Source organism: Staurois parvus, unplaced genomic scaffold (assembly GCF_062004578.1).
Source record: "Staurois parvus isolate SC_StPar_1 unplaced genomic scaffold, SC_StPar_1.0 ptg002305l, whole genome shotgun sequence".
NCBI classification, from domain to species: domain Eukaryota; kingdom Metazoa; phylum Chordata; class Amphibia; order Anura; family Ranidae; genus Staurois; species Staurois parvus.
In genome coordinates, this window is record NW_028320101.1 from 35,298 (window position 1) to 62,721 (window position 27,424).

General features: G+C 55.0%; 2 protein-coding genes across 2 annotated transcripts; one reads left to right on the top strand and one right to left on the bottom strand.

The window, feature by feature from the left end:
• The first annotated feature begins 3,982 nt into the window (after positions 1–3,982).
• GBA1 (glucosylceramidase beta 1) lies at positions 3,983–16,421 on the top strand. The gene is made up of 11 exons (XM_089665723.1): positions 3,983–4,105; positions 5,200–5,290; positions 7,245–7,439; positions 8,239–8,385; positions 8,463–8,596; positions 8,682–8,854; positions 8,943–9,180; positions 9,342–9,566; positions 11,648–11,811; positions 11,891–12,007; positions 12,384–16,421. Exons 1-11 carry the CDS (start codon positions 4,079–4,081, stop codon positions 12,487–12,489), a joined length of 1,617 nt encoding a protein of 538 aa, XP_089521849.1. The 5' UTR covers positions 3,983–4,078; the 3' UTR covers positions 12,490–16,421.
• A 4,421-nt stretch (positions 16,422–20,842) lies between these two features.
• MTX1 (metaxin 1) lies at positions 20,843–25,388 on the bottom strand (the record flags this gene model as incomplete). Its single annotated transcript, XM_089665718.1, is given in 7 exon segments — positions 20,843–21,415; positions 21,417–21,445; positions 21,541–21,694; positions 23,586–23,666; positions 24,948–25,051; positions 25,054–25,129; positions 25,296–25,388. Coding segments are annotated over 7 exon segments (753 nt in total), but the record flags the coding sequence as incomplete, so codon positions are not given.
• Positions 25,389–27,424: the final 2,036 nt, after the last annotated feature.

Sequence of the window (27,424 nt, forward strand, 5' to 3'; positions counted from 1 at the left end):
CACCTGACCAATCCTTATAGAGGGATCCCCTCACCTGACCAATCGTTATAGAGGGATCCCCTCACCTGACCAATCCTTATAGAGGGATCCTGTCACCTGATCAATCGTTATAGAGGGATCCCGTCACCTGACCAATCGTTATAGAGGGATCCCGTCACCTGACCAATCGTTATAGAGGGATCCCCTCACCTGACCAATCCTTATAGAGGGATCCTGTCACCTGATCAATCGTTATAGAGGGATCCCGTCACCTGACCAATCGTTATAGAGGGATCCCGTCACCTGACCAATCGTTATAGAGGGATCCCGTCATCTGACCAATCGTTATAGAGGGATCCCGTCATCTGACCAATCGTTATAGAGGGATCCCGTCACCTGACTAATCGTTATAGAGGGATCCCGTCACCTGACCAATCGTTATAGAGGGATCCCGTCACCTGACCAATCGTTATAGAGGGATCCCGTCATCTGACCAATCGTTATAGAGGGATCCCGTCATCTGACCAATCGTTATAGAGGGATCCCGTCACCTGACTAATCGTTATAGAGGGATCCCGTCACCTGACTAATCGTTATAGAGGGATCCCGTCACCTGACCAATCATTTCACTGACAGCCCCCCCTCCATAGAGTTATATGTGTATTTGGAAGGAGGAGCTGGACCAGCACAGGCATCATCTGCATGGAGTCTACATACATGGGTTCCCTCCAGAGACATGCTGGCAGGTTAATGGCTCCGCCCTAAATTGGCCTCAATATGTAAGGAAGGATTCTAGATTGTAAGCTCTGAGGGCTGGGGCATCGCTAAAGCTGTAGGTGCAATATACCTGAGACACTCCCACAAGAGGAGGGGCCATATAAATGAGACACTCCCACAAGAGGAGGGGCCATATAAAAGAGACGCCCACAAGAGGAGGGGCCATATAAATGAGACACAGTCTGAAGGTGGGACTATATAAAAGACACTCCCAGAAGGAGGGGCCTTATAAATGAGCAACCCCCCAGAAGGGAGGGGCCATATAAATGAGACACTCCCAGAAGGAGGGGCCACATAAATGAGACACTCCTGGAGTAGGAGGGGCCATATAAATGAGACACTCCCCCAGAAGGGGAGGGCAGGGCAATTGGCAGCAATGGGTCAGGTTGGTGACGGGGCCCCTTGGCTGTATATATCATTATCTATCCTCACCGACAGTGCAGCCGGCCACACACTGTACAATGTGATGGGAACCTTCATTCTAGGTGTACCCCATGGGGCAGGCTCCTGCACTACAACGCTGATGGTAGATCTGGAGGAGATTGTACAGTGTGTGGTCACATTGTGATAGATAAAAAGACCAAGAAGTTGCCGAATCCTCGGAGAGTCCAACCTTCAGCTGATCCCCATAACAATCGGATCCCATAGAGAACGAATTCCTTCCCGATCCCCATAACAATCGGATCCCATAGGGAACGAATTCCTTCCCGATCCCCATAACAATCGGATCCCATAGGGAACGAATTCCTTCCCGATCCCCATAACAATCGGATCGCATAGAGAACGAATTCCTTCCCGATCCCCATAACAATCGGATCCCATAGAGAACAAATTCCTTCCCAATCCCCATAACAATCGGATCCCGTAGAGAACGAATTCCTTCCCGATCCCCATAACAATCGGATCCCGTAGAGAACGAATTCCTTCCCGATCCCCATAACAATCGGATCCCATAGAGAACGAATTCCTTCCCGATCCCCATAACAATCGGATCCCATAGGGAACGAATTCCTTCCCGATCCCCATAACAATCGGATCCCATAGGGAACGAATTCCTTCCCGATCCCCATAACAATCGGATCCCATAGAGAACAAATTCCTTCCCGATCCCCATAACAATCGGATCCCGTAGGGAACGAATTCCTTCCCGATCCCCATAACAATCGGATCCCACAGAGAACGAATTCCTTCCCGATCCCCATAACAATCGGATCCCATAGAGAACGAATTCCTTCCCGATCCCCATAACAATCGGATCCCATAGAGAACGAATTCCTTCCCGATCCCCCATAACAATCGGATCCCACAGAGAACAAATTCCTTCCCGATCACCATAACAATCGGATCCCACAGAGAACGAATTCCTTCCCGATCCCCATAACAATCGGATCCCGTAGAGAACGAATTCCTTCCCGATCCCCATAACAATCGGATCCCATAGAGAACGAATTCCTTCCCGATCCCCATAACAATCGGATCCCATAGAGAACGAATTCCTTCCCGATCCCCATAACAATCGGATCCCACAGAGAACGAATTCCTTCCCGATCCCCATAACAATCGGATCCCATAGGGAACGAATTCCTTCCCGATCCCCATAACAATCGGATCCCGTAGGGAACGAATTCCTTCCCGATCCCCATAACAATCGGATCCCATAGAGAACGAATTCCTTCCCAATCCCCATAACAATCGGATCCCATAGAGAACGAATTCCTTCCCGATCCCCATAACAATCGGATCCCATAGAGAACGAATTCCTTCCCGATCCCCATAACAATCGGATCCCGTAGAGAACGAATTCCTTCCCGATCCCCATAACAATCGGATCCCGTAGAGAACGAATTCCTTCCCGATCCCCATAACAATCGGATCCCATAGAGAACGAATTCCTTCCCGATCCCCATAACAATCGGATTCCATAGAGAACGAATTCCTTCCCGATCCCCATAACAATCGGATCCCATAGAGAACGAATTCCTTCCCGATCCTCCGAGAAGATCAGATCTCTCCTGACTGAATGGAACATAATTGGTGGCCACCAGAGGTCCTCTATAAGTGTTGGAAATCCCCCATAAGGTCCAGCCACAGCCACCCTCCGGGAGTCCCCCATGTATTATTATAGACCCCAAGAAGGTCCAGTAAGGGGTCCCCCATATAGTATTAGCAACCTCAATGAGGTCCAGCAATGGCCGCCTTCCCCCGCGGGTCCTCCATACAGACCCCCACAAAGTCCAGCAATGGCCGCCTTCCCCCGGGGGTCCTCCATAGAGACCCCCATAAAGTCCAGCAATGGCCGCCTTCCCCCGGGGGTCTCCCATACAGACCCCCATAAAGTCCAGCAATGGCCGCCTTCCCCCCGCGGGTCCTCCATACAGACCCCCACAAAGTCCAGCAATGGCCGCCTTCCCCCGGGGGTCCTCCATAGAGACCCCCATAAAGTCCAGCAATGGCCGCCTTCCCCCGCAGGTCCTCCATACAGACCCCCATAAAGTCCAGCAATGGCCGCCTTCCCCCGCAGGTCCTCCATACAGACCCCCATAAAGTCCAGCAATGGCCGCCTTCCCCCCGCGGGTCCTCCATACAGACCCCCATAAAGTCCAGCAATGGCCGCCTTCCCCCGCGGGTCCTCCATACAGACCCCCATAAAGTCCAGCAATGGCCGCCTTCCCCCGCGGGTCCTCCATACAGACCCCCATAAAGTCCAGCAATGGCCGCCTTCCCCCGGGGGTCCTCCATACAGACCCCCACAAAGTCTAGCAATGGCCGCCTTCCCCCGCGGGTCCTCCATACAGACCCCCATAAAGTCCAGTAATGGCCGCCTTCCCCCGGGGGTCCTCCATACAGACCCCCACAAAGTCCAGCAATGGCCGCCTTCCCCCAGGGGTCCTCCAATAGGCCGAGCAATGACCCCCCCCCCCCCAGATTCTCTCTGTGTGGCCCTGGCAGAGTCTACAGATTTCAGGGACACCAGAGAGGTGACACCTAATCTAGGCAGTGAAGACTGAGGATCATCATCACAGCCAGGAAACCAGCATTTTCAGCGTTCAGCAATGGCCGCCCTGTCCTTCTCATGGAGGATGGGGGCTTGGGGCGGTAGTCATTCGGGGCCCCTCACATGTATGGGGCCCCCATCCTCCAGATTTAGAAGGGTGAGGTGGACACCTTCCTATCCATGATATGAGGATGAGGATGACCCCGGCAGGGTCGCTGAATTATTCGAGGCCGATCTCCCGGTAAATGTTTCTTTTGTTTCCTCCAGGAAATCCTCAATAGGAAACATTGTATCAGCAGGCGGGTCACATGACCGGGGCGGAGTCACATGACCAGGAAGTGTCAGCTACAGAGGGTGAGTGATCGGAGGGCGATGGGGCCACACGGCTCATTCATGTTTAACCCTTTGTTGGTAAAATCAAGGCAACAGTGGGGAGCCAATCAAATCTCTTCTAGTCCCTGGGGGGGGGGGGGGGGGATTGTGGTGGAGGTGACATCCAATCAGGTGCAGGAGAACTTCAGTAAATGACCCCCCCCCACCCCACCGGCTGAGCAGAAAACATATAAAGATGTCGGTCTGTTCTGCAGGTCATTGTAGGGGCGTCCGTATCACGGCCCAGGGACCATACGGGTCACTTCCCGTCCCATCAGAATGTTTCCACACAACGCTTCCTAGAAAGGGGCCCCAGGTGTCCTGGATGGAGCCCATGGAGAGGCGGAGAGGGATCTGTCACCTGTTTCTGGGTGGTCTGTGCGGGGGCGGGGGGTCTCTCAGCAATGGGGACACCACTTGTTGGCCAATCTCCAGACCAGGGAAGTTTGTTGATGTCACCTCTGAGATAGCGCCCCCTCCAGTCACTCCTCACCTACAGGGGGCGCCCCCTCCAGTCACTCCTCACCTACAGGGGGCGCCCCCTCCAGTCACTCCTCACCTACAGGGGGCGCCCCCTCCAGTCACTCCTCACCTACAGGGGGTGCCCCCTCCAGTCACTCCTCACCTACAGGGGGCGCCCCCTCCAGTCACTCCTCACCTACAGGGGGCGCCCCCTCCAGTCACTCCTCACCTACAGGGGGCGCCCCCTCCAGTCACTCCTCACCTACAGGGGGCGCCCCCTCCAGTCACTCCTCACCTACAGGGGGCGCCCCCTCCAGTCACTCCTCACCTACAGGGGGCGCCCCCTCCAGTCACTCCTCACCTACAGGGGGCGCCCCCTCCAGTCACTCCTCACCTACAGGGGGCGCCCCCTCCAGTCACTCCTCACCTACAGGGGGCGCCCCCTCCAGTCACTCCTCACCTACAGGGGGCTTCCTATTCTTCACAAAGAGGATTGTTCTGAGCTAAGCAGCCCCCTGATTGGCCCACTGAGACCCTCATAAAGAAAACCTCATTGTCCCACCCAGACCCGGGACTTTGCTCCATGACCGGTCAGTGTTCCTGTCTCTCTGCAGGTGGAGATGGAGCGTGGCCTCGTCTCAGCCATGGTGGCCAACATCGGGGTGCTGCTTCTGGCCTCATTGGTGTCATTTCCATCCACCTCAGGTGAGAAAATGTGACATTTGGGGACATCCCTGAATATTCCTGAGAGACGGGGACATTCCTGAGAGACGGGGACATTCCTGAGAGACGGGGACATTCCTGAATATTCCTGAGAGACGGGGACATTCCTGAGAGACGGAGACATTCCTGAATATTCCTGAGAAATGGGGACATTCCCGAATATTCCTGAGACGGGGACATCCCTGAGAGACAGGGACATTCCTGAATATTCCTGATAGACGGGGACATTCCTGAATATTCCTGAGAGACGGGGACATCCCTGAATATTCCTGAGAAATGGGGACATTCCCGAATATTCCTGAGATGGGGACATCCCTGAGAAATGGGGACATTCCTGAGAGACGGGGACATTCCTGAATATTCCTGATAGACGGGGACATTCCTGAATATTCCTGAGAGCCGGGGACATTCCTGAATATTCCTGAGAAACGGGGACATTCCTGAATATTCCTGAGAAACGGGGACATTCCTGAATATTCCTGAGAAACGGGGACATTCCTGAATATTCCTGAGAGCCGGGGACATTCCTGAATATTCCAGAGAGACGGGGACATCCCTGAATATTCCTGAGAAATAGGGACATTCCTGAGAAATGGGGACATTCCTGAATATTCCTGAGAAATGGGGACATCCCTGAATATTCCCGAGAGACGGGGACATTCCTGAATATTCCTGAGAGACGGGGACATCCCTGAGAAATGGGGACATCCCTGAATATTCCTGAGAGACGGGGACATTCCTGAATATTCCTGAGAGCCGGGGACATTCCTGAATATTCCTGAGAAACGGGGACATTCCTGAATATTCCTGAGAAACGGGGACATTCCTGAGAAATGGGGACATTCCTGAATATTCCTGAGAAATGGGGACATCCCTGAATATTCCAGAGACGGGGACATCCCTGAATATTCCTGAGAAATGGGGACATTCCTGAGAAATGGGGACATTCCTGAATATTCCTGAGAAATGGGGACATCCCTGAATATTCCCGAGAGACGGGGACATTCCTGAATATTCCTGAGAAATGGGGACATTCCTGAATATTCCTGAGAGACGGGGACATTCCAAAATATTTCTGAAAGACAGAAGAAAGGGTTTGAGAGTCTCTGGTGGGAGGGTATTGGGCCTATGGTGGAGAAAGATTGGTGAGTCTCTGGTGGGAGGGTTTCGGACCTATGATGGAGAAAGGTTGGAGAGTCTCTGGTGGGAGGGTATGGGCCCATGATGGAGAAAGGTTGGAGGGTCTCTGGTGGGAGGGTATGGGCCTATGATGGAGAAAGGTTGGAGAGTCTCTGGTGGGAGGGTATTGGGCCTATGGTGGAGAATGATTGGAGGGTCTCTGGTGGGAGGGTTTTGGACCTATGATGGAGAAAGGTTGGAGAGTCTCTGGTGGGAGGGTATGGGCCCATGATGGAGAAAGGTTGGAGAGTCTCTGGTGGGAAGATATTGGGCCTATGATGGAGAAAGGTTGGAGAGTCTCTGATGGGAGGGTATTGGGCCTATGGTGGAGAATGATTGGAGGGTCTCTGGTGGGAGGGTTTCGGACCTATGATGGAGAAAGGTTGGAGAGTCTCTGGTGGGAGGGTATGGGCCCATGATGGAGAAAGGTTGGAGAGTCTCTGGTGGGAAGATATTGGGCCTATGATGGAGAAAGGTTGGAGAGTCTCTGGTGGGAGGGTATTGGGCCTATGGTGGAGAATGATTGGAGGGTCTCTGGTGGGAGGGTTTCGGACCTATGATGGAGAAAGGTTGGAGAGTCTCTGGTGGGAGGGTATGGGCCCATGATGGAGAAAGGTTGGAGAGTCTCTGGTGGGAGGGTGTTTGGCCTATGGTGGAGAAAGATTGGTGAGTCTCTGGCAGGAGGGTACTGCGGCTGTACTGCACCTACCAGAAGTGTCATTGTCCTTCCATTTGTCCTTCTTCTGTGTTTTCTCAGGATCCCGTCCATGTGTTCCAGTTAATTTCGGGCAGAGCTCTTTCGTGTGTCAATGTAATGCCACGTATTGTGATGGCCTGGATGCCTTTGACCTCCCAGCGCTGGGCTCCTACAGCATGTATGAGAGCAACCAGGCTGGCAAACGTCTGGAACTAAGCACTGGGCCCATCATCAAGAATCACTCTGCACCAGCCGGTAACTATTCCACATTGTGAGATCATCCAGCGTCTCACAGATAGCACCTCAATGTGCTTCTCATGTAAAGTACAAAATAAGACACACCTTGTGGGCAAATTCACACACCATCATGGTGTCAACCCTGTCCTCCGAAGGTGCTCAGATATTTCGGGTTTATATTTCCGCTTATGAACACGTGGTTTTATAATCCTCGCAATAATATCAAACACCTAACATGACCATTGGCCTCCTCAACCACCACATCTACACATCACATTTTTCGGAAGTTCTGGAGATCCGAAGCCATAGAATGGTCCTGGCCTCCAACTCTTCTCTAGCTGGTAGAATGGCCCTGACCATTCTCTCACTCCCGCCAGTCTGTAGGATGATCCAAGTCTACAAACCTTTGATTCCCACCAGTATGTAGGAGGGTCCTGGTCTACAAGCATCTGCCTCCCACCTTAGCCTGTAGATTGGTCCTGGCCTACAATTTTCTGGCTCTTCCCTAGCTGGTAGAATTGTCTAAGTCAAACACCTTCCATGGTCTCCTCAACCACCAGATCTAGAGGTCACCTTTATGGGAAGTTCTTGAGATCTGAAGTCATGAACTGGTCCTAACTTACAAGTCTCCCACTCCCCCCTAGCCGGTAGAATGGTCCTGGCCTGCAAGTCTCTAAATCCTCCATAGCCTATAGAAAACGACCCTACGCATTTCTTTTTTTCATTATTTTGTTATTTAAATTTGTGATATTTAAAAAAAATGAACTTTATCTTCATATAAAAAATGAAATTTGTTCCTTACTCTTTTCACCTTGAGATCTGGTCTTCACACTGAACGACAAGAAGAAATTTCAGGTCATGAAGGGCTTTGGTGGAGCAGTGACCGATTCTGCTGCCCTGAACATCCTGGCATTAAGTGAAGCGACTCAGGACAACCTGCTGAGGTCCTACTTCTCCGAAAAAGGTGACCTATTCCACCATAATGGGGTTGAAGGGTTTATTCATCATCACCAGGGGTTATAATGCCCCCTCTCCTCCTAGGAATTGGTTACAGCATTCTCCGTGTCCCCATGGCCAGCTGTGACTTTTCTACACGAATCTACACCTACCTGGATAAAGAAGGAGACTTCAGTCTGGAGTCATTTAATCTGCAGGTGGAGGACACCAAACTGAAGGTGAGACACGAAGATCATGGAGTACCAAGGGGAAATCTGTACATCATTAATGTCATCCCAACACCTGTCCAATGTCTTCTTCTAGATTCCCATCATACACAAAGCAAAGACCTTATCGAAAAGGCCAATATCGCTGTTCGCCAGCCCCTGGACGGCCCCGCCGTGGATGAAGACTAATGATGACATCAGAGGGAAGGGAACTCTTAAGGGCTCTCCTGGAGATCGGTACCATAAGACCTGGGCCAACTACTTCATCAGGTCTGATCTGTGCCGCCATGTGGGGTGAGGGGTTATCTCCCGTACTTCGTCCGGCTGACATTAACTGTCGCTTATTTTAATGATTCAGATTTTTGGACGAATACGCCAAACACAATTTGACGTTCTGGGCGGTGACTGTGGAGAACGAGCCCACGGCTGGGATGTTGGAGGGCTATCCGTTCCAGTGTTTGGGTTTCACACCGGAGCACATGAGGGACTTTATCGCCAATGATCTGGGCCCAACCTTGGCCAACAGTTCCCACAAAGATGTTCAGCTCATGATAATCGACGACAACCGGATTCTGTTACCCTACTGGGCTGAGGTGGTGAGTGACTGAAGGTTACTGCGTGACTTCTGTGGGACAAAGCTGCACCATGCTGCAGGGTGGATCCAACCTAGCAGAGGCACGAGCAGGCCAGGTTTTCAGGATAGGTCTGTTGGATGGAAGGGAGACCCATTAACGTCTGCCTGACTTGTTTTTTGTAGATTCTCTCTGATCTGGAGGCTGCCCGTTACGTACATGGACTCGCCCTCCACTGGTACCTGGATGGGTTGATACCTGCAGATGTCACTCTTGGCCGCACTCATGACCTCTACCCAGAATACTTCCTGTTTGCCAGTGAGGCTTGTGCTGGCGTAATGCCTTGGGACAAGGGGGTGCACCTCGGATCCTGGGAGAGGGGGAACCAATACAGCCATCATATCATAGAGGTGAGCCAACATCCGGTCCAGGTGAGCCAACCAACTGCCTTCTGTGTCTACTGCCTTATCGCTACTCTTTATCCCAACCCCCTCCTTCCCCAGTCTGTAGAATGGTCCTGGCCTACAGGCCTCTGACTGCCCCCAGTCTGTAGAATGGTCCTGGCCTACAAGTCCCTGACTGCCCCCAGTCTGTAGCATGGTCCTGGCCTACAGGCCTCTGACTGCCCCCAGTCTGTAGAATGGTCCTGGCCTACAGGCCTCTGACTCCCCCCAGTCTGTAGCATGGTCCTGGCCTACAAGTCTCTGACTGCCCCCAGGCTGTAGAATGGTCCTGGCCTACAGGCCTCTGACTGCCCCCAGTCTGTAGAATGGTCCTGGCCTACAAGTCCCTGACTGCCCCCAGTCTGTAGCATGGTCCTGGCCTACAGGCCTCTGACTGCCCCCAGTCTGTAGAATGGTCCTGGCCTACAGGCCTCTGACTCCCCCCAGTCTGTAGCATGGTCCTGGCCTACAAGTCTCTGACTGCCCCCAGGCTGTAGAATGGTCCTGGCCTACAGGCCTCTGACTGCCCCCAGTCTGTAGAATGGTCCTGGCCTACAGGCCTCTGACTGCCCCCAGTCTGTAGAATGGTCCTGGCCTACAAGTCCCTGACTCCCCCAGTCTGTAGCATGGTCCTGGCCTACAAGTCTCTGACTGCCCCCAGTCTGTAGAATGGTCCTGGCCTACAGGCCTCTGACTGCCCCCAGTCTGTAGAATGGTCCTGGCCTACAAGTCATTGAATCCCCCCACTCTGTAGAATGGTCCTGGCCTACAAGTCCCTGACTCCCCCAGTCTGTAGCATGGTCCTGGCCTACAAGTCTCTGACTGCCCCCAGTCTGTAGAATGGTCCTGGCCTACAAGTCCCTGACTCCCCCAGTCTGTAGCATGGTCCTGGCCTACAAGTCTCTGACTGCCCCCAGTCTGTAGAATGGTCCTGGCCTACAGGCCTCTGCCCCCAGTCTGTAGAATGGTCCTGGCCTACAAGTCATTGAATCCCCCCACTCTGTAGAATGGTCCTGGCCTACAAGTCCCTGACTCCCCCAGTCTGTAGCATGGTCCTGGCCTACAAGTCCCTGACTGCCCCCAGTCTGTAGCATGGTCCTGGCCTACAAGTCTCTGACTGCCCCCAATCTGTAGCATGGTCATGGCCTACAAGTCTCTGACTGCCCCCAGTCTGTAGCATGGTCATGGCCTACAAGTCTCTGACTGCCCCCAGTCTGTAGATTGGTCCTGGCCTACAAGTCCCTGACTCCCCCAGTCTGTAGCATGGTCCTGGCCTACAAGTCTCTGACTGCCCCCAGTCTGTAGCATGGTCCTGGCCTACAAGTCTCTGACTGCCCCCAGGCTGTAGAATGGTCCTGGCCTACAGGCCTCTGACTGCCCCCAGTCTGTAGAATGGTCCTGGCCTACAGGCCTCTGACTGCCCCCAGTCTGTAGAATGGTCCTGGCCTACAAGTCTCTGACTGCCCCCAGTCTGTAGAATGGTCCTGGCCTACAAGTCCCTGACTGCCCCCAGTCTGTAGATTGGTCCTGGCCTACAAGTCTCGGACTCCCCTCAGTTTGTAGCATGGTCCTGGCCTACAAGTCCCTGACTGCCCCCAGTCTGTAGAATGGTCCTGGCCTACAGGCCTCTGACTGCCCCCAGTCTGTAGAATGGTCCTGGCCTACAAGTCTCGGACTCCCCTCAGTTTGTAGCATGGTCCTGGCCTACAAGTCCCTGACTCCCCCAGTCTGTAGCATGGTCCTGGCCTACAAGTCCCTGACTCCCCCAGTCTGTAGCATGGTCCTGGCCTACAAGTCCCTGACTGCCCCCAGTCTGTAGATTGGTCCTGGCCTACAAGTCCCTGACTGCCCCCAGTCTGTAGAATGGTCCTGGCCTACAGGCCTCTGACTGCCCCCAGTCTGTAGCATGGTCCTGGCCTACAAGTCCCTGACTGCCCCCAGTCTGTAGATTGGTCCTGGCCTACAAGTCCCTGACTGCCCCCAGTCTGTAGCATGGTCCTGGCCTACAAACCATTGAACCCCTCAGTCTCGTTCTTTCCTTCTTGCAGGATCTCAGTTACTATGTGACGGGATGGACGGACTGGAATCTGGCCCTGGACATAGGTGGGGGCCCCACATGGGTGGGCAATTACGTGGACAGTTCTGTCATTGTAGATGTGAAGAAAGACGTCTTCTACAAGCAGCCTTCCTTCTACCACATGGCTCACTTCAGGTAAGACCAGAGCAATGCCCACGCGGATATGACATCACCAGGACCGCCCCTAACTCCGCCTTCTGTGTTATCCATGCAGCAAATTCATCCCAGCCGGGGCCCAGAGGGTCGGACTAGGGGCCAACCGCAAGAGCCAGCTGGAGAGCATCGCCTTCCTGTGTCCAGATGGGTCAGCCGTCCTAGTCATTCTGAACAGGTGGGTGGTCTACACTGTGTGCCCATTATGAGGGGTTCCCACCATCCCTGTGCCCATTGTGAGGGGTTCCCACCATCCCTGTGCCCATTGTGAGGGGTTCCCACCATCCCTGTGCCCATTGTGAGGGGTTCCCACCATCCCTGTGCCCATTGTGAGGGGTTCTCACCATCCCGGTGCCCATTATGAGAGGTTCCCACCATTCCTGTGCCCATTGTGAGGGGTTCTCACCATCCTGGTGCCCGTTATGAGGGGTTCCCACCATCCCTGTGCCGAGTTCCTAGGTCTGTACACCCGCTGTGCCCATTATGAGGGGTTCCCACCACCCCTGTTCTGGGGTCTGTACTCCTGACTCTCTGACAACCTCCCTCCCTTGCAGAGACTCTGAAGATGTGAAGTTCGGGATTTGGGACCCGGCGGTGGGGACAATAGACGCCATTTCTCCAGCGAACTCCATCCAGACGTATCTGTGGAGACGTCAATGACCGGCGGGGCGCCGCGGAGGGGATTCTGGGAACACAATGATGCTATGACGTGGGAGGAGACCCCGGCGTGTTACGTGTCCTCTCCAACATACATGTCCACCATTTCATGAATGCTTAAAGGAGAACTCCGCCTGTGTCAGCTCCAGACGATGGAGGACGGTGTTGGATGATGGAGGCTGTGCAGGCTCTGGCAGTATCAGATGATGTCTGAGGACTCGGTCTGTACAGAGCCAACCAGGTGGGTCATACACAGCCGGAGACACCACAGAGATCGGTGACATTCCATGGATCGCTCTCATTGGCCGCCAGCCTGTCAGTATTAATATTTCAGCCAGTAGGTGGCCCCGTGGAGCTGCGCTCGGCTCCGTCTGCTTCCTCCACAAGTCTCCTCCGACTCCGGGAACAAATTCCTTCCACTTTCTGGCGGTTTGTATGTTGGAGCCGAGCAAACATGGCAGCCGTGTGATTGGTGGGGGGAGGGGAGGGGGGGCACGGCGTCCCCCCAACGAGTAAACACAATCTGGTTTGTGACGGTGGAGCTCCGGAATTACCGACTTGGCTCCGCGACAACCAGGCTGATGTGCAGAACTCCACCCGACTCTTCCTGGCAGTGAAGGAGCATAGCTGCGCCATGACGTGACCCCGGCTCTCCAGATGGGGGAGGGGGGGCCCTGCAAGAGAGACGACAACTCCGCCGAGAGACCGCCGAGAGAGACGACAACTCCGCCGAGAGACCGCTGGGGCCAGCCATGAGCTCACCTTCCTCCGCTGCTCCAGTTTGACCTCTCCCCATTCACCCATCACCGCACTCTTCCTCCTCTCTGCTCCCGTCTGACCTCTCCCCATTCACCCATCGCCGCAGTCTTCCTCCTCTCTGCTCCCGTCTGACCTCTCCCTATTCACCCCATCTCCGCAGTCTTCCTCCTCTCTGCTCCAGTTTGACCTCTCCCCATTCACCCATCACCGCACTCTTCCTCCTCTCTGCTCCCGTCTGACCTCTCCCCATTCACCCATCGCCGCAGTCTTCCTCCTCTCTGCTCCCGTCTGACCTCTCCCTATTCACCCCATCTCCGCAGTCTTCCTCCTCTCTGCTCCCGTCTGACCTCTCCCTATTCACCCCATCACCGCAGTCTTCCTCCTCTCTGCTCCCGTCTGACCTCTCCCCATTCACCCATCGTGGCAGTCTTCCTCCTCTCTGCTCCAGTCTGACCTCTCCCCATTCACCCATCACCGCAGTCTTCCTCCTCTCTGCTCCCGTCTGACCTCTCCCTATTCACCCATCACCGCAGTCTTCCTCCTCTCTGCTCCCGTCTGACCTCTCCCCATTCACCATCTTAGTTGAACATGTTACTCGTACATGGGGGAGACCGCCAGTCCCAACACCCTCCCCGCGTCCCAACACCCACTAAGAAGACATCAGGCAGTGTGTACACAGGTGGTGGACTCCTCCTGAGAGAGACCGGAGGAATCCCGCACCTTCCTGTGACATGGAAGGATCAGGAGAGGAGAGAGAGGGAAGGGAGGAGGACGGATGGAGGGAAGGAAGGACAGACGGAGGGAAGATGGAAGGAAGGACGGAGGGAAGGAAGGACAGACAGAGGGAAGAAAGGACAGACAGAGGGAAGAAAGGACAGACAGAGGGAAGAAAGGACAGACAGAGGGAAGAAAGGACAGACAGAGGGAAGAAAGGACAGACAGAGGGAAGAAAGGACAGACAGAGGGAAGAAAGGACAGACAGAGGGAAGAAAGGACAGACAGAGGGAAGAAAGGACAGACAGAGGGAAGATGGAAGGAAGGACAGACAGAGGGAAGGAAGGACAGATGGAGGGAAGAAAGGACAGATAGAAGGAAGATGGAAGGAAGGACAGACGGAGGGAAGATGGAGGGAAGATGGAAGGAAGGACAGACGGAGGGAAGATGGAAGGAAGGACAGACGGAGGGAAGGAAGGACAGATGGTGGGAAGGAAGGACAGATGGTGGGAAGATGGATGGAAGGAAGGACAGATGGAGGGAAGGAAGGACAGATGGTGGGAAGGAAGGACAGATGGTGGGAAGATGGATGGAAGGAAGGACAGATGGAGGGAAGGAAGGACAGATGGAGGGAAGGAAGGACAGATGGTGGGAAGATGAATGGAAGGAAGGACAGATGGAGGGAAGGAAGGACAGATGGAGGGAAGGAAGGACAGATGGAGGGAAGGAAGGACAGATGGTGGGAAGGAAGGACAGATGGTGGGAAGATGGAAGGAAGGAAGGACAGACGGAGGGAAGGAAGGACAGACGGAGGGAAGGAAGGACAGACAGAGGGAAGGATGGACAGATGGTGGGAAGATGGAAGGAAGGAAGGACAGACGGAGGGAAGGAAGGACAGACGGAGGGAAGGATGGACAGATGGTGGGAAGATGGATGGAAGGAAGGACAGATGGAGGGAAGGAAGGACAGATGGATGGAAGGAAGGACAGACGGAGGGAAGGAAGGACAGACGGTGGGAAGGAAGGACAGATGGTGGGAAGGAAGGACAGACGGAGGGAAGATGGAAGGAAGGACAGACGGAGGGAAGATGGAAGGAAGGACAGACGGAGGGAAGGAAGGACAGATGGTGGGAAGATGGATGGAAGGAAGGACAGATGGAGGGAAGGAAGGACAGATGGTGGGAAGGAAGGACAGATGGTGGGAAGGAAGGACAGATGGTGGGAAGATGGATGGAAGGAAGGAAGGACAGATGGAGGGAAGGAAGGACAGATGGAGGGAAGGAAGGACAGATGGTGGGAAGGAAGGACAGATGGTGGGAAGGAAGGACAGATGGTGGGAAGATGGAAGGAAGGAAGGACAGACGGAGGGAAGGATGGACAGATGGTGGGAAGATGGAAGGAAGGAAGGACAGACGGAGGGAAGGAAGGACAGATGGTGGGAAGATGGATGGAAGGAAGGACAGATGGAGGGAAGGAAGGACAGACAGAGGGAAGGAAGGACAGACGGTGGGAAGGAAGGACAGACGGTGGGAAGGAAGGACAGATGGTGGGAAGGAAGGACAGATGGTGGGAAGGAAGGACAGATGGTGGGAAGATGGAAGGAAGGAAAAACAGACGGAGGGAAGGAAGGACAGACGGAGGGAAGGAAGGACAGATGGTGGGAAGATGGAAGGAAGGAAGGACAGACGGAGGGAAGGAAGGACAGACGGAGGGAAGGAAGGACAGACGGAGGGAAGGAAGGACAGACGGAGGGAAGGAAGGACAGATGGTGGGAAGATGGAAGGAAGGAAGGACAGACGGAGGGAAGGAAGGACAGACGGAGGGAAGGAAGGACAGACGGAGGGAAGGAAGGACAGACGGAGGGAAGGACAGATGGAGGGAAGATGGAAGGAAGGAGAGACGGAGGGAAGAAAGGACAGACAGAAGGAAGATGGAGGGAAGGAAGGACAGATGGAGGGAAGATGGAAGGAAGGAGAGATGGAGTGAAGAAAGGACAGACAGAGGGAAGATGGAGGGAAGGAAGGACAGATGGAGGGAAGGACAGACAGAAGGAAGATGGAAGGACAGAACATGGATCCCTCCATTATCACAGTCAATGTTAATGAGCGCCTCCCTCCAGGGGAGATATAATATTCTGCTTTGGGAGGGAACATGGAGAGTCTTCCCAGCCGACAGAACGCAATGATCACCGCTGGTGGCAGTCATGGCAAGCAAGAAATCCAACAGACTGGTTGATTGATGGATGGACCTCGGCACACCCAGCCTGCCCACAGACGGACAGTTCAGAGAGCCATCAATTGTGTTGGTATTTTGGTAATCCGCGTTGTCCTCCAGCCGTATACAGGAGTCCTCAGGAGGGGGATGGGGGGGTGCGGAGTGCAGGTAGCCTGCTGGTATGTGGAGGATCTGATCTGCGGATATCTGATCACTAATAAACAATTAATTTATTATTCATTTATAACACGAACTGTGTGATCTGCTTCATTCCAAACACAACCGCCAACCCCAGTGATGTCGGTGAGGAAACGCTGCACCAGCCAATCAGAAATCAGATCTGCAGTCCACTGGACGTAAGCAGATTGGACTTCACCTTCAGGGCGGTGATGCCGTTTCCTGTTTGGTGACGCCGGTCTTCCTTCCCGGGGGAATTCCTGGAAATGGCGGGTGATAACCTTTATCTCCGCGGCTTCCAGGAACGCCACAAGACACATTCATGTTGAACCAACAGAAATCCGAGAAGCTGGTGACCAGAATCTGGTCCATCTCTGGGCACGTTCTATGGAGGACGTTTTATTGTCCTCTCTATAACCAACATACACGTTTCATCCCCCCAACAACGTTCATTGCCAAACCCTCGAGGAGAAATCAAACAGCAGACGGGATTGCTGTAGACTTTAATTAAAAAGATGAATCCAGGAGGAGTAATACTGCGGCATGCTGCAGCTTTCGAGAACATAAAACACCACAGATTCATCATTGGAAGAGGATAGACAGTGCTGGACCTCGGGGGTGTCCCATTAGTAGCGCTGGACCCCAAGGGTGTCCCATTGGTAGCGCTGGACCCCGGGGGTGTCCCATTGGTAGCGCTGGACCCCGAGGGTGTCCCATTGGTAGTGTGAACCTAAAATTTGGAAGAAGGATAGACAGTACTGCACCCCAGAGTTGGACCCTGGGGGTGTCCCATCAGTTGTACCCTAGGATGTCTCCATTGCTGGTGCTATCCTTTAGTACAATCACGGTGTTGGTGGATGTTGTCCAATTGGTAAAGCTATACATTAGTATGAGCAGGGTGATGGTCATCCTAGACTCTGGGTTGTCCTATTGGTTGTGCTATCCTTCAGTATGATCCCGGTGTTGGTGGAGGTTGTCCCATTGGTGGTGCTATCGTTCAGTGTGATCACAGTGTTGGTGGAGGTTGTCTCATTGGTAGTGCTATCCTTCAGTATGATCACGGTGTTGGTGGAGGTTGTCTCATTGGTGGTGCTATCCTTCAGTATGATCACGGTGTTGGTGGAGGTTGTCTCATTGGTGGTGCTATCCTTCAGTATGATCACGGTGTTGGTGGAGGTTGTCTCATTGGTGGTGCTATCCTTCCGTGTGATCACGGTGTTGGTGGAGGTTGTCTCATTGGTGGTGCTGTCCTTCAGTGTGATCACGGTGTTGGTGGAGGTTGTCCCATTGGTGGTGCTATCCTTCAGTATGATCACGGTGTTGGTGGAGGTTGTCCCATTGGTGGTGCTATCCTTCCGTGTGATCACGGTGTTGGTGGAGGTTGTCTCATTGGTGGTGCTATCCTTCAGTATGATCACGGTGTTGGTGGAGGTTGTCCCATTGGTGGTGCTATCCTTCAGTATGATCACAGTGTTGGTGGAGGTTGTCTCATTGGTGGTGCTATCCTTCCGTGTGATCACGGTGTTGGTGGAGGTTGTCCTATTGGTTGTGCTATCCTTCAGTATGATCACGGTGTTGGTGGAGGTTGTCCCATTGGTGGTGCTATCCTTCCGTGTGATCACGGTGTTGGTGGAGGTTGTCTCATTGGTGGTGCTATCCTTCAGTATGATCACGGTGTTGGTGGAGGTTGTCTCATTGGTGGTGCTATCCTTCAGTATGATCACGGTGTTGGTGGAGGTTGTCCCATTGGTGGTGCTATCCTTCCGTATGATCACGGTGTTGGTGGAGGTTGTCCCAGTGGTGGTGCTATCCTTCAGTGTGATCACGGTGTTGGTGGAGGTTGTCCCATTGGTGGTGCTATCCTTCAGTATGATCATGGTGTTGGTGGAGGTTGTCCCAGTGGTGGTGCTATCCTTCAGTGTGATCATGGTGTTGGTGGAGGTTGTCCCATTGGTGGTGCTATCCTTCAGTATGATCCCGGTGTTGGTGGAGGTTGTCCCATTGGTGGTGCTATCCTTCCGTGTGATCACGGTGTTGGTGGAGGTTGTCCCATTGGTGGTGCTATCCTTCAGTATGATCCCGGTGTTGGTGGAGGTTGTCCCATTGGTGGTGCTATCCTTCCGTGTGATCACGGTGTTGGTTGTCCCATTGGTGGTGCTATCCTTCAGCATGATCACGGTGTTGGTGGAGGTTGTCCCATTGGTGGTGCTATCCTTCCGTGTGATCACGGTGTTGGTGGAGGTTGTCTCATTGGTGGTGCTATCCTTCAGTGTGATCACGGTGTTGGTGGAGGTTGTCTCATTGGTGGTGCTATCCTTCAGTATGATCCCGGTGTTGGTGGAGGTTGTCCCATTGGTGGTGCTGTCCTTCAGTATGATCCCGGTGTTGGTGGAGGTTGTCTCATTGGTGGTGCTATCCTTCAGTATGATCCCGGTGTTGGTGGAGGTTGTCCCATTGGTGGTGCTGTCCTTCAGTATGATCACGGTGTTGGTGGAGGTTGTCCCATTGGTGGTGCTATCCTTCAGTGTGATCACGGTGTTGGTGGAGGTTGTCCCATTGGTGGTGCTGTCCTTCAGTATGATCACGGTGTTGGTGGAGGTTGTCTCATTGGTGGTGCTATCCTTCAGTGTGATCACGGTGTTGGTGGAGGTTGTCCCATTGGTGGTGCTATCCTTCAGTATGATCACGGTGTTGGTGGAGGTTATCCCATTGGTGGTGCTGTCCTTCAGTATGATCACGGTGTTGGTGGAGGTTGTCTCATTGGTGGTGCTATCCTTCAGTGTGATCACGGTGTTGGTGGAGGTTGTCCCATTGGTGGTGCTATCCTTCAGTGTGATCACGGTGTTGGTGGAGGTTGTCCCATTGGTGGTGCTGTCCTTCAGTGTGATCACGGTGTTGGTGGAGGTTGTCTCATTGGTGGTGCTAGCCTTCCGTGTGATCACGGTGTTGGTGGAGGTTGTCCCATTGGTGGTGCTATCCTTCAGTGTGATCACGGTGTTGGTGGAGGTTGTCCCATTGGTGGTGCTATCCTTCAGTGTGATCACGGTGTTGGTGGAGGTTGTCCCATTGGTGGTGCTATCCTTCAGTATGATCACGGTGTTGGTGGAGGTTGTCCCAGTGGTGGTGCTATCCTTCAGTATGATCCCGGTGTTGGTGGAGGTTGTCCCATTGGTGGTGCTATCCTTCAGTATGATCACGGTGTTGGTGGAGGTTGTCCCAGTGGTGGTGCTATCCTTCAGTGTGATCACGGTGTTGGTGGAGGTTGTCCCATTGGTGGTGCTATCCTTCAGTGTGATCACGGTGTTGGTGAAGGTTGTCTCATTGGTGGTGCTGTCCTTCAGTATGATCCCGGTGTTGGTGGAGGTTGTCTCATTGGTGGTGCTATCCTTCAGTATGATCACGGTGTTGGTGGAGGTTGTCCCATTGGTGGTGCTATCCTTCAGTGTGATCACGGTGTTGGTGGAGGTTGTCTCATTGGTGGTGCTATCCTTCAGTGTGATCACGGTGTTGGTGGAGGTTGTCCCATTGGTGGTGCTGTCCTTCAGTATGATCACGGTGTTGGTGGAGGTTGTCCCATTGGTGGTGCTATCCTTCAGTGTGATCACGGTGTTGGTGGAGGTTGTCCCATTGGTGGTGCTATCCTTCAGTGTGATCACGGTGTTGGTGGAGGTTGTCCCATTGGTGGTGCTATCCTTCAGTGTGATCACGGTGTTGGTGGAGGTTGTCCCATTGGTGGTGCTATCCTTCAGTGTGATCACGGTGTTGGTGGAGGTTGTCCCATTGGTGGTGCTGTCCTTCAGTATGATCACGGTGTTGGTGGAGGTTGTCCCATTGGTGGTGCTGTCCTTCAGTGTGATCACGGTGTTGGTGGAGGTTGTCCCATTGGTGGTGCTGTCCTTCAGTATGATCACGGTGTTGGTGGAGGTTGTCTCATTGGTGGTGAAGGTTGTCCAGTTCCCAGGCTGGCAGCTTTTACACCCCGGGGGGCTCCCATAGTTTGCAGAACAGTAGCTCGAAGACTGAAGTGCCACACAACAGATCAACAGTCAAGAGACAGTCCTCCCAGTATAGGGTCAGGTGTCCAATGCGTTTCAGGGATCCCTCCATCAGGGCCTAAAACGAGAAGCCACGTATGAGGACTGAATTGAGGGTACGATGACCAACGGTCCCATTACCAGTACAATGTCAGGCACAGGTCTCGTCTGCAGCCCTCACTTCAGCCCATATACCCCGATGAAGGGGGTGGTTTTGGACCCCCGAAACGTACTGGCTTCCTTTTGACCTTCCACCTGACCCCAAACTGGGATAAAAATCATATCTGGGGGGGGGGGGGTGCTGCTTCCATCTACAATGTATGACCAGATACAGCAAAAGGACAGGGAACACCTCGGGGGGGCCCCCCCCCCCCCAAGGGCCACAGACTCCTAGTAGGTGGAAGATATTGTGACGGAAATCCATCCCTCTCTGACACGATTGGACGACGCTAAATCATATCACCTCGGAGACGGAGCGCCCCCGTTTATTAATACACTGGGGGGGTCCAGAACACCGGGGCCAGTCTGTGGTAGGTGGGCAGTCAGGCGCAGGGAATGATGGGGGAATAAAACGTCAAGGACAGTTCTGGGAAGTACCGGGGGGACACGCGGGATAAAAGGCACTTACGTGGCAGCAGCTATAGTGGCACCCCCTGGTGGAGAGGGGGTATAACAGTATCCTGGTGGATCTGGTGCAGAAGTGGGATCCGTCCCATCAGGGCATGGAATGGGATGGACGGGGAGGGGGGAGGGGATGGACGGGGAGGGGGGAGGAGCTTCGTTTTGTACAAACACGGGATTCGGTACGGAATGCAGTCAGCCAATAAAGAGTCCAATCAGTCCTTCCTCCTCCTCATTGTCCTCCATGGCGATGGCGGGCTCCAGGGCCCCGCCCCCCGACGCGCGGTGTATAGAGATTATTCCGCTGAGCAGAGCGTAGCTGATCATCGCCATCACGCCGAACGCCACCGACAGGACCTGGTTCCGCCTCTTATGGGGCTCGTCCTCGAGGTCTGGAGACTCGGTTGTCGGGGGTCTTTGGTGAAATGCGGGGGAGGGTCTCTGGGGACGCAGAGAAGAATGATGTGACTGGTGGAACCACTGAATCCAGCAAACACAGGGGCTGGGGGGGGTTCCCCTTTAAGGAGGGTACTCACCGCAGTCCCGGGTGAAGTAGATGGTGAGGATGGAGGTGCAGTACTGGCACAGGTTGGGCAGGGATCTCAGGTGCTGCTGGAGGCGGTTGTTGGGCAGTTTGACGTTCAGGATTGGGGCGAGGTGGCTGAAGATGTGTGCGTCCAGGAGGCGGGGCTATGAGAAATCAGGGGCGGGATCAGTTATGGGAGTCACATACAGAGAGGTGCAAGAAACCATCCACACCAACCCCCTCCCCTACTGCCAACCACCCGAAAAGCCCCTCCCCCACAACCAAACCACCCAAGAGTCCCTCCCCCACCGCCAAACCACCCCAAGAGGCCCCTCCCCCACAGCCAAACCACCCCAAGAGCCCCCTCCCCCACAACCAAACCACCCCAAGAGTCCCCTCCCCCACCGCCAAACCACCCCAAGAGCCCCCCTCCCCCACTGCCAAACCACCCCAAGAGGCCCCTCCCCCACAACCAAACCACCCCAAGAGCCCCCTCCCCACTACCAAACCACCCCAAGAGCCCCCTCCCCCACTACCAAACCACCCCAAGAGCCCCTCCCCCCACAACCAAACCACCCCAAGAGCCCCCTCCCCCACTACCAAACCACCCCCAGCTATCCCTCTCCCCCACTACCAAACCACCCCAAGAGCCCCCTCCCCCACAACCAAACCACCCCAAGAGCCCCTCCCCCACTACCAAACCACCCCAAGAGCCCCTCCCCCACAACCAAACCACCCCAAGAGCCCCCTCCCCACAACCAAACCACCCCAAGAGCCCCCTCCCCCACAACCAAACCACCCCCAAGAGCCCCCTCCCCCACTGCCAACCACCCGAAAAGCCCCCTCCCCCACAACCAAACCACCCCAAGAGTCCCCTCCCCCACCGCCAAACCACCCCAAGAGCCCCTCCCCCACTACCAAACCACCCCAAGAGGCCCCTCCCCACAACCAAACCACCCCAAGAGCCCCTCCCCCACTACCAAACCACCCCAAGAGCCCCTCCCCCACAACCAAACCACCAAGAGGCCCCTCCCCCACAACAAAACCACCCCAAGAGCCCCCTCCCCCACTACCAAACCACCCCAAGAGCCCCCTCCCCCACTACCAAACCACCCCAAGAGCCCCTCCCCCACTACCAAACCACCCCAAGAGCCCCCTCCCCCACTACCAAACCACCCCAGAGCCCCTCCCCCACAACCAAACCACCCCAAGAGGCCCCTCCCCCACAACCAAACCACCCCAAGAGGCCCCTCCCCCACAACAAAACCACCCCAAGAGCCCCCTCCCCCACTACCAAACCACCCCAAGAGCCCCCTCCCCCACTACCAAACCACCCCAAGAGCCCCCTCCCCCACTACCAAACCACCCCAAGAGCCCCCTCCCCCACTACCAAACACCCCAAGAGCCCCTCCCCCCACAACCAAACCACCCCAAGAGGCCCCTCCCCCACAACCAAACCACCCCAAGAGCCCCCTCCCCCACTACCAAACCACCTCAAGAGCCCCCTCCCCAACTGCCAAACCACCCAAGAGCCCCTCCCCCACTACCAAACCACCCCAAGAGCCCCCTCCCCCACTACCAAACCACCCCAAGAGCCCCCTCCCCCCACTACCAAACCACCCCCAGCTATCCCTCTCCCCCACTGCCAATCCACCCCAAGAGCCCCCTCCCCCACTGCCAAACCACCCCAAGAGCCCCTCCCCCACTGCCAAACCACCCCAAAAGCCCCCTCCCCCACTACCAAACTACCCCAAGCGCCCCTCCCCCACAACCAAACCACCCAAGAGCCCCCTCCCCTACTACCAAACCACCCCAAGAGCCCTCCCCCACTACCAAACCACCCCAAGAGCCCCCTCCCCTACTACCAAACCACCCCAAGAGCCCCTCCCCCACTACCAAACCACCCCAAGAGCCCCCTCCCCCACTACCAAACCACCCCAAGAGCCCCCTCCCCCACAACCAAACCACCCCAAGCGCCCCTCCCCCACTACCAAACCCCCCCAAGAGCCCCCTCCCCCACTACCAAACCACCCCAGAGCCCCTCCCCCAATGTACTTACCAGTCCCCGAAGTAGAAATTTCTGGTTCCCAGACGCTGCGACAGAAGGCTGAGACATTCCTGGGCGTCGGAGTACAGCTGTGGGGGCGCAATCCATTATCAGTCAGAGTCTCACTCCCAGCGCTGCATTCTCCCCATCCCCCGCTTCATCATGGCAACGGGGGCCCCGGGATGGATACTCAGCAAGTGGAGAATCCCCCATATACAGAGAGATCTGACTCCAATCACAGACCCACGCTGCCCCTGGCCCCTCCCCTGACACCTGAGCATCCAATCATGGCCCCTCGCTGCCCCTGGCCCCTCCCCTAACTCCTGAGCATCCAATCACGGACCCTCGCTGCCACTGGCCCTCCCTGACTCCTGAGCATCCAATCATGGCCCCTCACTGCCCCTGGCCCCTCCCCTAACTCCTGAGCATCCAATCACGGACCCTCGCTGCCACTGGCCCCTCCCCTGACTCCTGAGCATCTAATCACGGACCCTCGCTGCCACTGGCCCCTCCCCTGACTCCTGGAGCTTCCAATCACGGACCCTCGCTGCCCCTGGCCCCTCCCCCTGACTCCTGAGCATCCAATCATGGCCCCTCGCTGCCCCTGGCCCCTCCCCTAACTCCTGAGCATCCAATCACGGACCCTCGCTGCCACTGGCCCCTCCCGACTCCTGAGCTTCCAATCACGGACCCTCGCTGCCACTGGCCCTCCCCCATATACAAAGATCTGATGTAGAGGGGCCTCCACTGACTCCTGAGCATCCAATCATGGCCCCTCGCTGCCCCTGGCCCCTCCCCTGACTCCTGAGCATCCAATCACGGATCCTTGCTGCCACTGGCCCCTGCCCTGACTCCTGAGCATCCAATCAGGAACCCTCGCTGCCACTGGCCCCTCCCCTGACTCCTGAGCATCCAATCAGGAACCCTTGCTGCCACTGGCCCCTCCCCCATATACAGAGATCTGATGTAGGAGGGTCTCCCCTGACTCCTGAGCATCCAATCAGGGACCCTCGCTGCCACTGGCCCCTCCCCCACATACAGAGAGATCTGATGTAGGAGGGTCTCCCCTGACTCCTGAGCATCCAATCAGGGACCCTCGCTGCCACTGGCCCCTCCCCCATATAGAGATCTAATGTAGGAGGGTCTTCCAACTCCTGAGCATCCAATCACGGACCCTCGCTGCCACTGGCCCCTCCCCCATATACAGAGAGATCTGATGTAGGAAGGGTCTCCTCCGAATCCTGAGCATCCAATCAGGGACCCTCGCTGCCACTGGCCCCTCCCCATATATAGAGAGATCTGATGTAGGAGGGGTCTCCTCCAAATCCTGAGCATCCAATCAGGGACCCTCGCTGCCACTGGCCCCTCACCTGTTTCTCCAGCACCTCATCGTCCTCCCGCCAGCTCTCTCCGCGGATCAGCTGGAGGCGCTCCAGGTACCTCTTGTGCATCCGGTTGGGGATGAAGAAGTTGAGGGGAAGGGAATGGTCTCGGCGTACCACCGGCGGGTGTGCTCCACGTAGTTCTTGGCGTCCACCCAGAAGGAGTGAATCTGAAGAGACACAAAACGCCGGACTGAGGGGAGGGGCTTGCAGTCTCCTAGGTAACGGACTCCGGAACATAACCGCCGTCTCCTCCAATGGGATATGAGAATTATGCGGAGGGGAGGGAGGGATTGCAGGTCTAACCCCGCCCACTCCGCCATTAGTCACACTCACCAGAGCCGGCAGCAGCTTCTCCTCCAGCAGCGAGATGAAGGCCAAGGTGTCCGCCCCCTGCGTGGCCGACAAATCGTAATCCGCGTTGTACTTCTGCAGACAAACATGGAGATTTATCACAACCAGGATACTTCCAGAGCCTGTCCTGTCATGTGACCTCTAACCAGATCCTTCCAGAGCCTGTCCTGTCATGTGACCTCTAACCAGATCCTTCCAGAGCCTGTCCCTGTCATGTGACCTCTAATCAGATCCTTCCAGAGCCTGTCCTGTCATGTGACCTCTAATCAGATCCCTTCCAGAGGCCGTCCTGTCATGTGACCTCTAGAGGTCACATGACAGGACAGGCTCTGGGAAGGATCTGATTAGAGGTCACATGACAGGACAGGCTCTGGAAGGATCTGATTAGAGGTCACATGACAGGACAGGCTCTGGAAGGATCTGGTTAATCAGATCCTTACAGAGGCCGTCCTGTCATGTGACCTCTAACCAGATCCTTCCAGAGCCCGTCCTGTCATGTGACCTCTAACCAGATCCATCCAGAGCCCGTCCTGTCATGTGACCTCCAATCAGATCCTTCCAGAGCCCGTCCTGTCATGTGACCTCCAATCAGATCCTTCCAGAGCCCGTCCTGTCATGTGACCTCTAACCAGATCCTTCCAGAGCCCGTCCTGTCATGTGACCTCTAACCAGATCCTTCCAGAGCCCGTCCTGTCATGTGACCTCCAATCAGATCCTTCCAGAGCCCGTCCTGTCATGTGACCTCCAATCAGATCCTTCCAGAGCCCGTCCTGTCATGTGACCTCTAACCAGATCCTTCCAGAGCCCGTCCTGTCATGTGACCTCTAACCAGCTTCCAGAGCCCGTCCTGTCATGTGACCTCTAACCAGATCCATCCAGAGCCCGTCCTGTCATGTGACCTCCAATCAGATCCTTCCAGAGCCCGTCCTGTCATGTGACCTTCCAATCAGATCCTTCCAGAGCCCGTCCTGTCATGTGACCTCTAACCAGATCCTTCCAGAGCCCGTCCTGTCATGTGACCTCTAACCAGATCCTTCCAGAGCCTGTCCTGTCATGTGACCTCTAATCAGATCCTTCCAGAGCCTGTCCTGTCATGTGACCTCTAACCAGATCCTTCCAGAGCCTGTCCTGTCATGTGACCTCTAACCAGATCCTTCCAGAGCCTGTCCCTGTCATGTGACCTCTAATCAGATCCTTCCAGAGCCTGTCCTGTCATGTGACCTCTAATCAGATCCTTCCAGAGGCCGTCCTGTCATGTGACCTCTAGAGGTCACATGACAGGACAGGCTCTGGAAGGATCTGATTAGAGGTCACATGACAGGACAGGCTCTGGAAGGATCTGATTAGAGGTCACATGACAGGACAGGCTCTGGAAGGATCTGGTTAATCAGATCCTTACAGAGGCCGTCCTGTCATGTGACCTCTAACCAGATCCTTCCAGAGCCCGTCCTGTCATGTGACCTCTAACCAGATCCATCCAGAGCCCGTCCTGTCATGTGACCTCCAATCAGATCCTTCCAGAGCCCGTCCTGTCATGTGACCTCCAATCAGATCCTTCCAGAGCCCGTCCTGTCATGTGACCTCTAACCAGATCCTTCCAGAGCCCGTCCTGTCATGTGACCTCTAACCAGATCCTTCCCAGAGCCCGTCCTGTCATGTGACCTCCAATCAGATCCTTCCAGAGCCCGTCCTGTCATGTGACCTCCAATCAGATCCTTCCAGAGCCCGTCCTGTCATGTGACCTCTAACCAGATCCTTCCAGAGCCCGTCCTGTCATGTGACCTCTAACCAGATCCTTCCAGAGCCCTGTCCTGTCATGTGACCTCTAACCAGATCCATCCAGAGCCCGTCCTGTCATGTGACCTCCAATCAGATCCTTCCAGAGCCCGTCCTGTCATGTGACCTCCAATCAGATCCTTCCAGAGCCGTCCTGTCTGTGACCTCTAACCAGATCCTTCAGGAGCCGTCCTGTCATGTGACCTCTAACCAGATCCTTCCAGAGCCTGTCCTGTCATGTGACCTCTAATCAGATCCTTCCAGAGCCTGTCCTGTCATGTGACCTCTAACCAGATCCTTCCAGAGCCTGTCCTGTCATGTGAACCTCTAACCAG